At 40.3% G+C, this 18805-nt stretch overlaps 1 protein-coding gene across 2 annotated transcripts; it reads right to left on the bottom strand.

Annotated features, from left to right (window-relative positions):
- Positions 1-5478: 5478 nt before the first annotated feature.
- tmem168a (transmembrane protein 168a) lies at positions 5479-16340 on the bottom strand. 2 transcript variants are annotated; one of them, XM_067490003.1, is made up of 6 exons: positions 16276-16340; positions 14749-15715; positions 14243-14518; positions 11889-12031; positions 9157-9434; positions 5479-7209 (listed from the first exon to the last, which is right to left on the bottom strand). In XM_067490003.1, exons 2-6 carry the CDS (start codon positions 15580-15582, stop codon positions 6659-6661), a joined length of 2082 nt encoding a protein of 693 aa, XP_067346104.1. In that variant the 5' UTR covers positions 15583-15715; positions 16276-16340; the 3' UTR covers positions 5479-6658. The 2 variants fall into 2 exon arrangements, with proteins under 2 accessions (XP_067346104.1, XP_067346105.1); XM_067490004.1 differs by lacking the exon at positions 16276-16340 and adding an exon at positions 15894-16254.
- Between the last annotated feature and the right edge of the window lie 2465 nt (positions 16341-18805).

Genomic DNA, 18805 nt, shown 5'->3' with positions numbered 1-18805 from the left:
TGATAAATATGTCACATTGACACAGCGGCAGTAGCGTAACAGAAAAGCTGGCTGATGCTACATTGTGTGCAAAAATAACAGACTCATTTGAGCAGTCGGCTGCTTGTGAGGACAAGGAAAGCACAGAAATGGCTGTGAATATAGCAATCTTCACATGAATTAGCTGCAGTGTGAATTTAGTTTCTGTTAATATAGAATGCTTTGTTTGGGTAAAGTGTTTTCCTCTGAATATACACATAGTGTGAATAAATAGCAGGGAAAAAAAGGTATATAATGAAAGCAGGTGTTTAAGTCATACTAGGTGTCAGGTCACCATTTTTTTCTTTCTGCACAAACAAATATTAAGCGGAACAGTCCAACGCAACTGGACACCAGCCTTGGGTTTTGTTAAATAATTGCTTAATCGTTGATTGATTAACTTGTTGTGACTGTTTCTTTTTTCTAGTGTCTTATTAAGGCAGTTTGACAAGAAATGTATTTGTTGCCCATTCGTCCCCTGCGAGTGAGCCCGTCTCTTTTTCATCCATATTGAACAGATGGATGAGACTTTAAGCAACAGGTTCTTCTTCGCCCCAGTAAAACATGACCTGACAGCCAAACTACCTACACTGTCTACTTTTCCCGCTCTTTGTTTCCTGCTCTGTCTGTCTGTTTGTCTTGCCTGTGTTCCCTTACCGTCTGATCCCTTCTCCTGCTGCTCCACCTCTTTAAACCCCCTTCTCTTCTCCCTTTTTTCCCTCTCTCTCTAAGCAGACACACTCCAGCCAAAACAGATGAGTCTGGGATGCTCCCACACTGAACACAGCGATGGAGAACAGCTGTCCTCAATGGGATTGTGTGTGTATTTTCTCCTGTCTTTCATTCTCTCAATTTCCTTTCCTCTTTTTATGCCTACACACACACATAACGCCCTCATGGTCTCTACAGTGTCTCCTTGCCTCTTTTAGTCTATTTTCCCTGTGTTCAGGGACATTCAGTCATCTGCCTCTAAATTAGGCTATTCTATGCTGTTGCCCAATTGCCCAGTAGCACAAGGCTCTGACTGCAGAAGTGAAACTGGGCAAGGGTGTCAGCCAGCCTTTAAATCCTACAGTAAATGCAGGCACTACCATCTGTGTGGACAAATACTATGCGTCCTGTGCATGTGTGTGCCTATATGTGAGAGGTCCACAGTGAAGGAGCGTGACGCCCGGCCCCCCCGCCCGCCATGGGGACACCTACCCAGGTCCATACCCTACATCTATCTTAACCATTATTAATCCTCTCAGTTTTATAAACTCATTGCTCTCCTTTTTGTGGCTGAAGTAAAACCTGAGCTGTCTTTTCTTTTTGCCACCATTTATCAGCTCATCTTTCATTCCCATTCCTCAAATGTTTCCTTCTCTCTCTGTCTGTCTTTATTTCTCTCAGAGCTGGCTGACTAACATCATGAGCCAGCTGTGAGGCTGCAATCAAACAAGCTCCTGCTAGACCCCCTGGGGTTCTGCTTATATTAACTAACACACACACACACGGAGAAGCATACATGCACAGCAATAATAAACCCTTAGCTAAAAATTGTGCATAATTTTGCTTTTGATTTGGCTTTTCTTTTCACAAAAGGAATCCCTTATTAGTTAAGACAGATATTCCACATAAATGTTTTTTAGGATTTTCTCTGCCTATGGGAAAAGGTCATCGTATAAATTCTAAATGTTTCTGAAGCTGAATGGATATGAAGTAAATGTGCAAAAGGCTGTGGTTACACACGAGCGCACCTGTACATGAGAAGCAACTACCTATGAATGCAGAAGTGAACACACGTGAGAGCAAAACACCTCTTGTAAATCTCCATCAGCCATCCCTCAATCCCCCCCTCAACACCTGAGCTACACTTAAAGCAACCTGACTGCTTGTTACAGGTAGTAAACAGTTACATCTCCATTCTGTGCCTGAGTATGTTGTTATGTCATGGTTGAGAAGAACCCCCCAGTGCAGCTCCATAACCCACTTAGCAGCAGTCAGACAGACTGAATATTGGAGGAGCAGGCTTAGGTGAGTCATGCATCAGTACTGCATTAGCCAGAGGAAGCATTTCAAGGCAAGATGGGAGACAGCAGTGTTAGTACAGCTTGCTTTATGTCTGTCTTCAAATTGTATTTAATCAAGGATTTTATAAGGACAGTCCTGAACAGCCCAGTCCAGGGAGTCTACCACAACCCAGAGTCATATGCTCCATAGACCATATGAATGAGAGTAATATCAGCAACTCTTCTTCTAATTTTTTGGACTTCTCTAAAGAAACTGCTGTAATCTTAAAAACAGCAGTAGTAATGTTTAAATGACAGTAATTGACTTGATTGCAAAATTAAATGAGAAGTTGCTAAACAAATAAATCACACACACAAAGTGTGTGTTCAGACCTGTTCTTCAGAACACATCCATGTATTTAACTATAGCGTTTTTGTGAAATTCCATCCAAATCCAACTCCTGAGTGAAACAAAAACATATTTTCAATGTGCAGCAGAAGCCTGTTTTGGCTGACTTTGGAAATTGTGTGGCCTCCCAGATGTGAGATCCCAATAGGAAACTCATCTGTTTCACTAGCCTAGCTCAATCTAGGCCTGTCCCATCTCAACCCAACTGTGACAACAAAGCTAATTACCGAACCTCCGATCCCACAGTGCTGACAGTCTTGTTAGCCTCCGATTTGCACTTTTAATTGAATCAAGCGTATCAGCATCATCTGGCTCATGCTAAATATATTTGGCTGCTTGCAAGAGCCAGTATCCAGAGCAGTAGCATTTGATTAAGGGTCTATTCAAAATTAGGACTCTATACTAATGATACACTTGGAAAAGGCCTCATTCACCCCTCATATTAAATAACCAGATGTCAGGGTCTTTGAGTTTCCACCACATCTGTTCACATTCTGTTTACAGCGCATGCTGTGTGCATTTACTGCTCTTATTTTCTTATCCAGGAAAAACTGTATACAATAAAACTGGGGACCCACACAATACTCAGAAAAATACAAAATACACTTAATTGCTTTGTCCTGCAATAGTCTTGACCTTCATTTAACAAGAATATGTAGAATTACTAAAGCTACAAGGTCTGCTTCACCCCACCTCCCTTCTGCATCAGCTTCTAAATCCTTGCCCAGAGTAACTCCAAACCTTGTAACATGAAATATCTCTTCAGATCTGTGCCTTGAATGTAATCCATACACTTTAGCTCATATTCTTATATGGGTGATGAATGTTGAGACGATCAAACTTTTGCCTTTGTGTTGAAACTGTTTAAATCTCCTGCTCAGACCAGACATGGTAAATAAATTGGTTTGGGAATAACACACACACACACACACACACACACACACACACACACACACACACACACACACACACACACACACACACACACACACACACACACACACACACTTATTGAGTTAGATGAGAAGATTAAGACCAATCCTCTGTTCATTAAAAACTGTATCTGTCCAGAGGTGCAGGCTTCCAGTTTTTCAGTCTAGCTAAGTCATTTTCTCATCTTGCACAAAAAAGTTAGGAGGAATTACACATTTCCTAAAAGGGGGGCTATAATTTAAACTCTACAATGTTCTCCTTAGGCCCATACTTCAAGTAAGATAGAAGACCAAAATAGCTGAAATTTCTCCCCCCCAAACATCCCAGTAAGACATTTATCATATTTATTCTGAATACTATATCTGAAAAAAAAAAAAAAAAAAAAAGTATGATGTTAAAATGACCATATGGTTTTTATAGACAGTGCGATTTTGAGAGAGCAGGCTGAAAGCAGGGATGTTTTGGCAGCCTCTTGCAAATGATTGTCTGCATAGTAGGGAGCACGGTTAAACGGCTACTAAACGCATCCTCAGCCCTTGTAATTTGAGATAATGGCTTTGACATTTCAATGTCGGACCTACTGCGATCCTCAGCGAGCAGGCATCTGGAAAAGCAGGGGAAAGAAATGGTAACAGTTTTGCTGCTGAATCTGTCTGTCATAGAATCGCACCTTCTGTTCCCTGAGAAGCAAAGAAAAGAGGGGAATCAGCATTTATGTATATATCTTGTTCTGGTACATTCAGTTTCAAACCACCGCCTATACTGGAGTGAGAGAGAATGCCTAGGTTATTAAAGTGTCAGCACATCAAGCTTTTGTTACCTTTAAAGTAATAGAAATCATATAATTATTAATAAAGTTCTGCAGAGTAGAGATGTCATTTAGATAATAATGGATAAACTAGTTCTTAAACACAAAGCAATTGGCTTAAAACACGTTTAAACGCAGTTAAAACTTTCAGAGAAATGGAATAAAATAGCCAGCCCCCACTGTGCTTTCAGAAGAATTTGAACAAACACTAAAAAAGGAACAGCTCATGTATTTGCTTTTCCAGTCGCTGTGCTAAGAAGTAACTCAGGCTATAAAAGCACTTTTCTTCCCCCAAATAAACTGCAGGCAAGCATCAGGCACATCACTTTGCCTGTATTAGAAGGTAATGCCCCGTGACAGGCTGTAATTACCCATAGACGAGACACTTAGCTGTAGAGGAACAAGAATAGAGAAAGGCAGCACAGAACTGGTGTGTGCGGTTGTATCTACGTATATATCTGTGATGGTGCGTGTGTGTGTGTGTTTGTGTGTCAGAGAGTGTGTGCGACAGGCGCTGACTCAGCACATCCACACATGCCTCAGATGCGGATGGTTCTTTTATTATCTAATCCAGTTTAGGAGGTGAATCTGGCCCGTAATCTAATATTCCCATAAATGATTCCAACCACATACACGAATTCCTGACCTTAGCTAAAACCACAGCTGACAGGCTGCACCAATGGAAACAAACACCTACACAAAAGCAGAATTTGTACTCGTCTCTTTTTAAGTAATAGCCAATATGAATACTTGTATTATTCCAACTGCATGCCGATAGTTAGATATTCTATCTAAGCACCGATAGAACTCTGTGGCTTTAGGGCCGCGAAAGGTTGTGCAGGTTACTGCCACTCTTCTCCTCTGCTCCCCTTGTTGAGCATTATGGATAAAAGCTGATATGAAACGTTGCTTCTAATGTCAGCTTTCATCTTTCTAAGGTCCCAAGAAACCTTCTCTCTGCCTAATGGCACCATGTTCTCCAAGGCCAGTAAAATACCCGGCAGCACCTTGGACACATGTCCAATCACTGGCAATAACTTTGGTGAAAGCTCAGTGAGCAAATCCCTCTGAGATACTGTGTCATGTATTGTTTCATTTTTCCCTTAACACGCTCTCTCATTTTTCTCCAGCTCACAATCCTAATATTTGCCAACCAGTACTACTGTTTCCACTGAGCAGAGTCAGTATTTACACAGTGCCTGTAAAGCCAGCCATGAGAAAGGAGCCAATTGTTCTTTTGCGAATGCACACACAGCGAGGCGCAGACCAGTGTGGGTCTCGAAGCAAATCCATCAAAATTAAAACACATCGCACAGCTCTTCTCCAATGAACCAAACTTTATTCACAACCCGGCTCTCACAAAGTTTTATTTTCTCATTCCTATTCCCAACTACCCATGTAACTCTTATACACTACATCACAGTCACTCACATCACAATAGTTTATTACCCAAGTTTAATGCAGCGATTTTAAGAAAGACTCAATTGAGGCACATGGGAAAATGCATATGAAAAAATACCATTTGACCTCTTTGGACACATCACAGTGAAACACATTTTAAGGCAGCAACCCACTCTGTATAGTTTAAGGATTTGTCCGGTAGAGGTCACACCCGCAGAAACAAAGGAAGAAATGCAGAATGGTCAATACGAGTTCATAAGCTCAGTGCACCAATAAAAAGCTTCTTGTTGATTCATCACTATTTCACAGCATGGCACAGACAACAGCTGGAAGACTTGTATGCAGTGTTTGCGACGAGCAAACAACTTCTTCCAGATGAATTGATTCATGTAAATAAACAAGACAAGGAACAATACCGGGCCATTGTCTAGTGATGATATGCTGTCTCACAGCTACCGCATCTTTCTTTGTTCAGTGCTGAATTACACGCATACTTAAACAGTTTGAAAGTGATAAGGAAAGGATGTGAAAGTGCCAGGTTGGCCTTGGCTTGACTTTCCTGTAACTAATGTAAAAGCTCGCTAGGACTTTTTGTCCATCTCGCAGAAAGTAATTAGGAAGAAACTGAGCCACACCACGCTCATAGTTTAAACTAAATCCTCTGAAAATAAATAAATATCACGGTAAGGATAAATAAGCAAATCAAATAAGAGCCAGAACCCTTCTTTAAGGCACTTTTAAGGCACAGTATTAATAACAAAATGGCTTATGGTAACAAAAATACATTTCCCCAACATAGTTGAACACACTAAATCTAGTATTTCTCACCATTACAAAATGTAGAGCTGGAAGTGTACTCAATTTGTTTTTTTCTGCCTCATTAATAAGTAAATATGATGCGAAAAGAAATTAGCACATTGAACGTCGCTCTGACTGAAATTTTTTAACAGTTCTACAAATGGGGTAAAAATCTCTTTTAGTATTTACATCTTTGTGACAATTCTTTAATGAATTTGTTCTTATTATTTTTCCTATATACTGCATAAACATCTAGACTCCAACTGTTAAACCAGTTCCAGAGCCCACCTTGCATGTTACCTATGAATGCACCAATTTAATGCCCTGCCCAGTGTCCAGTACAGCTGGTGGGAACCAGGCTAGTTTACACCTCCTGAAACAGCGCAGACAAACGCTACATAACCAGAACAGGTTCAGACCACAGCACCAGTTGGACAGGTGCACCATGGGATATGTAGCCTTGGGAAAGTGCGTCTTCCAGTGCTTGGCTACGTCACTTCCAGTGGGTAGGTGAAGTGTGTAGTCGCTCCAGCGTTTAGATACGCCATAGATGGCTGTGACACTCCTTCCCTTTTCTGACCAATGGTTGTCACTGCTTGGGTTGCAGTTGAATTCCACCCATTCCGAAGTAAAGTCCCCTAAGAAGGGAATATCTCCAGCCTCTAGGTCCACTCTTATGGTAGACAGTTCAGCCCCCTGCACAGCTACATAAATGCCCTCTACCCTGCGCACCTCCTTCACCCAGGGGAGGGAGCTCTCTGTATCTAGGACAAGGATGAGACGGGAGCAGTGATCGGCGTTCTTCTCCTTCCACAACTCTAGCAACTGGGCCAGGTGAAGACTCTCACCTCCTACAATAGAGAAGGTCAGATGGTGAGATGGAGAGGAGAGAGAGCGTTTTGAGAAAGGTGAGGAAGTGTTGATATGAAATGATGGAAAAGGTAGGAGCACAATGAGAGAATAATCCACCAGTGTTCAAGAACTCGTTCCTAGCTTTGTAATTCTCACTGGCACTACATATGGCATGGTGGATATACACTGGTGTTTATACTAATACTCATTCAGTGATGTTCAAGGACATTATAAGAAGACATCCAGCCAGTGATGGACGCAGTGGTTTTGTAGGGATCAAACCAAGTTTCACTTGCAGCACTGTGTTTCTGTCTAACAGCTATCATTACAATGGCATACACTGCACAAAGATGAAGTTTTCCATTTACTGTAATAAAGTATTAGGAGTGGAGAAAGATGACTTATTCTGCTGCTGGCCACCGTGTATTTGGGTAAGGAATCATCCTCCCTTCACATGTCTGAAGCACTACGACACGTGCATTTAGAGACACTGGTCTTACATTACAGACACAATTAGCAAGCATTTCTCCACAAACTACCTATTTCATTTAATACTGGATATTACTGCTGCACAAAGTTGTTACAAGATTAGAAAAAATATATGTGCCAAAACAACCTTCAACAATGTGAGCAATCATCCTCTGAACACTGAAAGTGTCTTTCAGGATGGTAACAGAAATTATTACCTATTCAAGAGGGAATTTATTATTCCTCTCTGAACAGAATTGCTGGACCTGACATGGTGTGATGATTGTGTCACAGAAGACTCTCCACAACTCTCAGAATCGTCTCTACTGGAACTGAACTTTTGTGTCTAGTCCTCACAGTAATTTTAACACTTTTGGTTACATTGTCTGTGGTCTGGAAAAACCAGCCTCTTGCTAACCAAGGAGCAGACTGTACTGTAAATAAGACTGTAATGAAGTTGTCACTGAGAATATAATGTCTACCTAATGCTGCCCAATGCAAAAGCTCTGCTGTAAATACTGAGCAAATCTGTGCTTGATTCCTCTTGTATTCAGTGTTTATAAGTGATAACGACTAGCCAACTTTGAAGAGCACAGCGGATATATAATTTACTGTGCATTTATGAAACGCGTGTTTGTGATGATGATGATGATCTCCTTTCGGCTTATCCCGTGAGTTCGGGGTCGCCACAGCGGATCATTGTCCGCATGTTGATTTGGCACAGGTTTTACGCCGGATGCCCTTCCTGACGCAACCCTCCCCAATTTCTACCGGGCTTGGACCGGCACTGCATCGCTGGGGAGGGGGAATGGGCTGTTAGGGGTTCAGGGTCTTGCCCAGGGACACTTCGACATATAGCCAGGCGTGTTTGTGATGATAAATATGACAAAATATATTTTACATTTTTGGGTTTTCTAGTTTATGTAGAAGTAACTTAAGATAATTCTGGTATTCTGAAATGCATATAAATCACAGAATCAACAAAGCTCTGTGTGTTTTTCAGAGATCTGCACTAAATATCACTATTGTTGTATAACAATACCAGTGGAGCTCCACCTTTTTTGTTGTTGTACATTCACAGCCCTGTGACAGAACACCAACCCCAGCCCTCATTGTCCTAATGTGTGCATTTGAACTGTGTGCAATTTAACTGTGATTAATTACCACAGTTTATGATAGAACAGAAGATACAGTATATTATAGTTCCATACAGCTGAATATTAAGGTCAGTGTAGGTCACTTGGAATGACAGAAGCTGGACGTTCAGCCATTTTTGGGTTAAAGATAACTTATCTTAGTACTAGCTAACAATGTCACCTTCATTACCATCTATCAATTTTAAGAATTTACGCCTTTATTTCACATATCCATTTACACATGTTTATTATTTTGGTGTAATTATTTAAACGGCTATTACTGTCACCTAACGGAAATCCATCTGGAGCAAAAGCACGAATATGTGTATGTGTGTCTCTCACCTGCCAGAGCCCAGGCACCGGTGCCTTTGTATGTGGGCCCACTGTAGAAAATTAGATAGGTGTCATGACGTGGCCCGTCTGCAGTACGACGCTCTAGAAAGTCACGCAGCTTTGTCTGCATGGCCTCCAGCGTAACACCACTGGTTGAATAGTCACAGCCAAAGCTCTGGATCATGTGGTGGGAGAAGAGACGCTGCACACTGTTCAGCATACCCGTAGAGCGCAGATTCAACTGCTGTTCCTGCTCAGGTGGTAGGAGAGTGGGCTGGCCATCAGCGCTAGAAATAGATGAGAGATGAGAGGGTGTGAAGAAACTATTTATCTACTTTAAGGAAGACTCAAGTTAGAAGCCTTGTCAAGTGGGGGTGGAGGTGAGAGGAATGGGGTGCAAGCAAATGAGAGATGAATGAGTGAGAGGTTGATGGGTTGACACATTGGGATGGAGTAGCAAAATGCATCTCTATGGAAAGAGGAGGCAAGGAAATGGGGAAGGGGAGATAGAAGGAGTTGGAGAGGTGGAGCACTTCTGCCGTTAATGATATTAGCCTCAGGGAGATGAAGAGTGTCACGAATAAAAGCAAAGTAAGAAAACAACAAAGGAAAAAAAGTGGGAATTGAAAAAGGTGAAAAGTGCTGAGAGTTGGAACTGAGGTTAAAGCCAGCACACACACACACACCAACAGCCAGCCAGCAGGTATTCAGTGTAACCATACACATTTCTTTTTGTCCTTGGAAGTGATGTTATTCATGGCCAAGCTGATGACAAACTTATACTTCATCTCTAAAGACATCGTGTGCCCCGTTCCACCATTATCACCTTCGACCTCATGCTGACAAGGACAGGTCAAAGGTTATCTAATGTGGACGAGATAGCATTGATTTTCTTTGGCCAGTGGAAAGATGCTGTACAGTAAGTGGCTGTTATTTGCTGACAGCCATAGATGAAGTTCTCCTCAGGCATGTGATGTGATCACAGTTATTGATGTTGACACATGTTGTTCAAAGCTAGCTTTAGATTTTATATTCTTCTCTGTCCTTTTGGGCAGACAGACAAACCATTTTCTTCACATTTTGAAGTAAAGAAAACAAACATTTTAGCATGATATTAAAGCCCGCTGTAAAGATCCACAACACATGGCCAGAAAATGCCATTCTCTTCCTGGCTAGGGAAGCTCACCATTCACCTAAACCCATCTAATCTTTTCAGATCTCATGGCACCCTGGGGAGAGAAGGCTTGTAGTTTGCGATTCAGACCGCATCTTCCCCTGTTACATTGTCTCTTTCATCCTTATAAAAAAATTCTGTCCTTTTCTCTACAGCTCAAAGCTCCAGCGCTCCTTCTCTTTCACAATCCTCCCCCCTTCCTTTGCTCTGTCGGTCCCTTTTCGCTTTTACCACCACCCTCCCTCATGGTTTATAACCTCAGTCCTCTCCTTGTGTTTTCTTTCCCTCGTCTCAGCTTGCCTGTCTTACCCTGCGTGTCTCCCCTCCTCACCCCTATCTCTCTAATCTCCCTGTGGGGCTCTTGTCATTGTGAAAACAGGATCTGCAGCCATCAAACAGCCGATTATACACTGCTGCATTCTCATCATGCTCTCAGTCCTCCCTATGGACCTTGCACATGCAGCCTCGCATACAGATGTCCACAGCTCCAACAGGACATGGACCTGCATCCGTAATACCTGGAGAACACCATTAACCCTGGCATTCCAGTTAACACAAAACCAGCTAAAAGGTTTAATATACATAAAGTGATCATATACTGTATATGCCAGCACAAAACCTTTGAATGTTGCATTTTTACGCTCCAGAGGGACTATCAAAAATGTAAACAATGATTTATAATTGTAGCTAGCTTCTGCTGTCTAGGAGGACATGTGTGGGCATCATCAAAACTAAGTACTCTATCCCAATATTGCTTCAACAACCAACAGAGCACTGGGAGAGGCATCATCAAGCTTTGCTGGCTAAATGCTTGGGTGAGGGGGAACACTGGGATGATCCCTTAAGGGCCCAAACATTAGTAGCATGTTTATTCATAGTTATTGGTCTATTTATCCAGTTGGTTTTGTGTTAACTGAGAAGGGATTCAGAATGAGTGATCATATTTGGAGCATGGAGCGAATGCAGTTCTGTATCCATTTGTGTGTGTTGTAATACGGTATTTATATATCTTTTGGAAAAAAATTGTTCTTAACTGTCATATTATTAGCTGTAACTTTAGTAAGTGGTACATTAAGTGGATAGTTAAAGTTATTACCTTAATAACAATTTAATCAAATGAGAGCAGTATTAGAGACCGTAACGAATTGGTACAAATGAAATGCAATGGATTTGATTACTCACTGATCAGGTAGAGCTGATGTTCACTAGAAAAACTAATTAAATACATTCTCCTTTTCAAGACTGCAAGCTCAGACTTGCACCATGCTTGTTGTGGTCCTCCTGAGAGATGCTGCCGTTAACATGCAAACTATCAATATCATGAGTCAAACTATCAATATCATGAGTAACAATTTTGTGATGAGTGAAAGATGAGTTAAAGTCATTCAGGTGATATTTTTTGGGGTGGGTCAGGTGAGCACCTTGCATGACAGCCACCCCCATCAGTGTGTTAGTGTGTGTGTGAATGGGAATCAACATTGTAAAGTGCTTTAGATAAAAGCACTACATAAGTGGCCATTTACCATTTACCATTTAAACAAAACAGTTCGAGTTCTCTCTTAAGTACCTGCAGTATGTGTTAGGTATGACCAGGGCATAGCCAATACAGGTTCCCCCCAGGCAGCTGCCCAACTCGTGAAACAAGCCATGGGCCAGCGATTCCAACGGCAGCACCACTAGCAGAGCACTGAGAAAGAGGCCGTTGGAGGGCTGCAAAAAGCAAGAGAATCAAAGTCACATTCATTCATGACTTACATCCTGTGCTGAGGCAATCAGACTTAGTTAATTGGTGTTGACATTTTGGACAGTGAAACATTGCGGGACTGACACAGTGTTATTATACAGGACAAAACATGACACAACTTAACTAAATGGAGACACAAAGCGCTGTATGACAGCACAATAAACATGCATCCTTAGTATCCATTATAAGAGTCTTATGGAGGGGCAGCACATAAAGGCCACCATCAACACTGCCTTCTTTCACGTATGCACTCTGACATGGTTAGGTTTGGTTGTCTGTTTACAGCAAATGTAGAGACATTAACCAATTTGTTTCTGTCATTAAGTTAAAAATTATGGTAATGTTTTGTTTTGAGGTCTGCTACATGCTAGTACTATATATACTATATAGTCTTTGAATGCTGCACTTAGGATTGTAACAGAATTCTAAAAATTCAACCACATTATACAGTTGGGTGCAAAAGTGTGGATCCCATTTCCCATTTTCATAATTTTACTAAACCTTTCATTCACTTTGTTCACTCCCTCCATAGTATTATGTTTACAATCTGCATTGTTTTCTAAAATGTAAATCTACTTGCTCTGTTCTGTCCACATGGCATCTATTGTACGTCTGTCCATTGTGGCAGAGGGATCCCTAGCTCTTGCTGCTTTTGAGAATTCTTTTTTTTTCTTTCTAACATTGTAGGGTTTTTGGTGGGAGCTTTTCCTCATTCACTTAAGGACAGAGGATGTGGTTGCTGTATAGGCTGTAAACCCTACTGAGGCAAATGTGTAATTCAGGAATTGGGTTATATACAATAAATACAAATTGATTTGATTTGAAGAAAATAATTATTGCAGTGTATGAACCAGGACTTTCTGGGTAACCTTCTATGTGTAAAATGAAATTATTGTATGTGTATATTCTATCAAGTTTCTCTATTCTGAATTTTAATGCTTGAATGTCAACAACTGAAAAACAAAATTCAATTTTTTTACTTAAAACAAAATAGGCACAGACAAATAATTTCTTGAGTCCCTGTGATGGAATGCCAGGCAATTTAACATCCTCAAAAAGCCAATTTGATTTCATAGCATAGCACTGTGTCTGAATGCAAATCAATACCTGCACGGTTAAGTGGAACCACACTTGAGTTTGTAGACTATAATGAACTGTCTAGGGTGTGCCCGAGGAGAAAAATGTGCTATAGTCATTCAGTGAACTTTTATGATGTTGCATACCACTCCAATTTATAAACTATATTCTCCAGTGCCTTATAAAAAGATAAAGCAGAATACAGTATAAAGGAGTTTTTACAATATTATGCAATCCAGTAAGTGTTTCCTACAGACTGACAATTCAATTTCAGTATACTGTAGGACCCTCAGACGTGGGAGTAAAGAGATTGTTCATGAGCAACTCTGCACTTAACAAAACTGCATTCACAAAATTACTTCTAATGACAAAAGTCACAATAGTGCACATAACATAAAATAGTACACATTGTATTTAGATGAGTCAACAACTTTCAAGGAAGGCAGTGAGTCTGCAACATCACAAAGTAAGAACCACATATTTGCACAGCTGAAATAATACCTCTTTTAAAATTTCTATTTTTACAAAGGCTGTACTTACTGCTGAGACTACAATGTATTATACAAATGTTATTGTCTGTATGTCTGTGTACATGAGGCACATATATTTAGGTGGTTGGTCATACAATACTGCATGTCCATATGACAATGAATAAATAAATAAAAATGTGTAAAATAACAGCTAAATGGTAACTTACTCATATGCATATGCTTTCTTAGACAAATTTGTAGATGATATAAATGTGCAGATCTCAGATTAGGACTTAGACACATGAGACTCTTACAAGGTAAACGTCTAATAAGGCTAAATAAGTTATTGCTGCTCTTTATGCAAGTAGAAAGGGATATTAAAGTGCTAATTAAATTGGTTCCACATGAGCGCAAAAGTGCCTCAGCCTAGGGAGCAACTACTAACTACACACTGCCACTAGCATCTCTCTACAGAGCTTATAACATGGGTGTATGATGTGTTTATAAAGGCCATATCATACCTAAAACTCGTGCTTGTGGTGGCAACAGGGGAACAAGTACATCCAAGCGTATTTCCTAATCATAATGATATTTCTTAAAGTTGAAATAAGTCTTTTGTGTCTGTCTTACCTGCCAAGACACAGCTGCCAGTATAACTGTTGACAGCAGACTAAAGAATGCCAGTCGTTCTGAAATGAGGCAGAAGTGTCGGATGCCTCTGGAGGCCATGACTTGGTCCAGACTGCGGCTACTGGATCGCTGGGCACGCCAGGCCTTCTGACACTCACTTAACTTGGTGTGAAAGCCCCAAATTGTGATGATCAGAATTATGTGGCAAATGAACCAGAAAACGCCAAACACGCAGAAGCCTGGGATCACCAGATACCACAGCTCCAAGTGGCCCAGCTATTTAAGACAAGGAAAGTGTAATTACAGTAAACAAAGCATTAAATATTTAAGCTACACAAACTCCTGTACGATTTAATTAAAAGTATTTTTGTTAGGGTTAAAAACAACTTTTAAGAAAATACTGAGTGAATAGCTTTCAGTTCTTCACCGAGTCACAATAAATACATAATTACCGTAACTGGAATGTACATTTCTTTGACATGATTTATGCCAAATGACAAATTTACCTTTAAGGCAGCCAGTACAAAGAAGGCCAACTCGGTCACACTAAGAGGCAACAGGGACAGTCTCCTCCACACCTTCCCGAAGGACAGCACTGGCAACCAGCGCTCACTGGGGCCCAGCCCACTGAAGTATACATCCAACACAGGCTCACAGAGCAGCCTGCCCAAGTAGCAGCCTAAAGCATAGGGATTAGCTCTGATGCCTATGGCCTGGAAAAACACAAGAGACGTAACCAAGGCAAAACTGACCAAGTTGGGCATAGCCAGGAGAGATTTCATCCGCAAGTCTACAATGAGAGCCCCCAGGCCCACTACTAAGCCTATTATGGCCGCTGACTTGTGAATAAGCATGGAAGTGCTGGCAATGCCAAATCCCAGGAGCTCCAGCAGCTCAGTGGACGTTAGTAAGGTGGGTTTGTATCGGATGGAGCTGCATATTCGCTCAGTTATAGCCCACACTGTTTTCATAATTACACTGGCTAGTAGGAGATAGTTGGCAACTAGTTCTTTGACATTTGAATCCAGGGTGGAGCTGTTGAGGAAGCACAGAAGACCGAGGAGAAAGCCAAACCACAAATGGAACAAACTGAGGCTAGCTTTCTCCATAGCAAAGTAGTAATGGAGGATGCTGGCTATTCCCAGGACAAAGAGGCCCAGAATGAAGATGACCAGTATCATTGGTTCACTTGTCACCTCCCAGCGTACGTACATGCCAACGCATACTGCCACAAGGAGGTTGACAGAGGACAGATAACCCAGACAACGCACTGATGTAAACACATCCACTTCCTTGGGTCCACTGACCATCAGCTCCTCTTCTTCTTTGTCCCGAGCCATGGCTGACTTGTAAACAACTTCTCCAACAGCAGCCTCCGACAGTCAGTTGCCTTCAGTCACTTTCTCTACACTTTCACGGAAGGGGTGGAAACGGAAGATTGTGCCACTTGATGGCATTGTGCAAAATCAACCCCTGTTGACAAATTAAAAAACTGAATTATTCCAACATACTCAAATAAGTTAGCTAGTTAACATTAGAGCCTAATTCTTACTAGAAAATGCTAACTATTCTTTATTTGCAACAATTTAGAAAGTTTGCAGAGCGTCGTATTCCAAGTCTCAGCATTGACTTTCGCAGAGGATCTACTTACGTTTTAATATGGTTTGCCAGTCTTGGTATCAAAATAAACTGGCTTTGTCGCATATAAATATAAATCAAATAAAATAGGTAACACAGAGATAAGCAGCAAAATACGATAACTGTATCTACTAACAACGGCCTCGCACAAAATTAACAGAATAAAACAGTGACTTTGGCCTGGCTGTTTGTCGATGTGGCACTGTACCGTAGTTTGCTAACTTAGCCTGCCTGCTTACTTTTCTTTCATGGTTAGCTCACTTGCTAATTAACATGTCCAACGTAGGCTTTTTACTGCCAAACGGATAACTAGCAATGGTTTCACAAATATCATAGTCAGCACATTAAACAATTTAAATTCTAGTCAATGTATTTATCGTCATAAAGTTGCTTACATGATACATGTTTATATGACAGCAGCAGTTCCGCTTCCGAGTACTACGAAACTACGGCATCTCGCAAGTATCAGTACGGTCAGAATATCATAACTGCGAAAACCACAAATGTCTTGGCTCGTTAACACAGCAATCGCTATGAGTATGAACTGCATTTCAATCTGAACTCCAGTGCATAACAATTGTTAAAATGGTGACAAATGTAGCCTTTATGTTATTATGTAATAATATAAAACATAGAATGCACAGCATCAGTAATTGTATTGCATAGTTTGCAGATTTATATTCTATACACTATATATTATAGTATAAAGTTATATTATATACTAATATTACATTGATATAATAGGCTTCTTGTTTATTAAAACCACAAAATATGTCACTCCTGACTGCAGGACAAGAGCTCCTCAGCTAGTAAACTAGGGCCCTTGAACTCACCCCATAATGGAGCAGCAATTGTTAAATGTGATTAATTATACCTGCACTTTTTTGACATATATGAAAATGTATGTAAAAATGTCTGCATAATGTGTATGGTTGACCCTTGGGACCAACTGTAAAATGTAATAATTTCTCATAAAAAAAATCCAAACAAACAATCTACCAGGAAACTACAATATTCATAAAATAACATTTGTGCAAAAAAAATAAATAAAAATAAAGTAATAAATATTAAAATGCCTGAAAATACTTTAAAACACAGATACAAATAATTGTCACTGCATCACAAGGAACACCTAAATAAATCTGTATCTCCATTGATAAAATTCTTCTGTAAATGAATTCTGCACTCTTCATGCCGGTGGAAAACCTTTTATTTGCTTCAGTCCAGCAACTTGCAACGAAACGCTTCTGCATTATTGGCTATGTAGACTAAGATAAAACCTTCAGCCTATAGGATAATAGGTCTATTTACTGATTTACTAAAGAGAACCCTGTTAAAAGGTTTACTTAGAATTTTCTACTGATCCAGTGTGATAAATATAATGATTGGGGGAAAATTTGAAGCAGACATACAGAACACCCTGAGGGTAAAGCAAACCCATTGAAGTTTGTGTGTGTGAGCATGCTTTGATCGGGTGTTGACATAAAGTCTAACTGGGAACACACAGTGCTTTGGCCTGCTTGGCTGCTTATGCATGTCGACCTTTTTTTAAATGTTTATCGCTGAGAGTAAGATGTAAACACTGAAACCAACTACAATTTATTTGTCCTGAGCAAGAATTTAATTGACCAGAAGAATGAACTGAAATCTATTTTAATTGAGGCCTCTCACTGAATAGTGCCAAGTATAATTTGCTGACCAATAGAAAATTGTGGTCAATTGTTGTCTAGCTTAGGTACTCAGATGGAGCGTTGTACAAGCAAGAGAGCCATTTCTTTGAGCAAAATCAGATTGATGTATTCTATCTTTACCAGTTAAAAATGTTTCTTCCACAAATGTGGGTGAAGAATGCTGCACATGAAAGTGTGTTAATCAGGTATTGCAATGGTGACTTGTACTTTTCAAACCCAAATAACATTATTGTATGTTTATTTGCATCTTTTTGCAGCAAATGAAACCTACAACTTAAAACAGTTTTTAGTTCTTATCATTGTGAATAGAAACTGGTAAATTTGAGATTAATCTGTTCCTGCTAATACAGTATGCAGTAGGTAACTTAAATTTGTACTATATAGTTTGTTGTGCGACAAAGCCAGTTTCCAATTATACTGTCTGTATGCCATCATTACTTTTAAAGAAAATAAGAGGAGCTGATCCAAATCCAATTACTTTCACAACTATTCAGTATAACCATTGCATGTGTCTATTGATAACATGGAAATGTAGTATATTTGGTCAAACATGCACTGGCAGTTGCAATTTAATTCCCAAAAGAAGAGATCTATACTTGTTCGTGTGTGTCTAATGAGATTTTGTCAACTGTAGAGCAGGTGGATAACGTTACTCGAGTGAAACCTTCTTTATGAAGTTAAGGCAGATACTTTCATCAGAAGTTTTCAGTTGATGATGACTGAGAGATCATTAAAGCTCCTGTTAATTCCTTCCAACATCCATTTATTTCTGGATGAAGAAAATGATAAGTAGCCTAATCCAGTGAAGGAGTCACCACATTTATTAAAGCCTTAATGTTGCATTGATGCATAATTGAAGAAACTATTGATCAAGTAATTTAACAAAACCTTATGCTCAGGTCATGAATAATGAGTATTTTCTAATACACAGGTCAACACTACAGCACAGAGCCTGATCAGACCTCATGAATGAAGCACGGAAAGTGGTTCAAAACAAAGATGTACATTTAGAGAAAGACAGAGGACGTTCCATTTTAAATGGAGAGGGTTAGATTAGGATAGCAGCAAGAGAGGTGGAGAGGGATCTAAAATGCTAAAGAAGACAGGTTCATCTGAATTATGCAGCAGCTACCTTCATTCTAATGTCAGACACACCTCCGCACCACCTGTATGTGCCTGTAAGCTTCTGGTAAATTCACACACACACACACACACACACACACACACACACACA

The sequence above is a fragment of the Channa argus genome, chromosome 21, assembly GCF_033026475.1.
Source record: "Channa argus isolate prfri chromosome 21, Channa argus male v1.0, whole genome shotgun sequence".
Taxonomy (NCBI): domain Eukaryota; kingdom Metazoa; phylum Chordata; class Actinopteri; order Anabantiformes; family Channidae; genus Channa; species Channa argus.
This window is presented reverse-complemented; position numbering and strand designations above follow the sequence as displayed.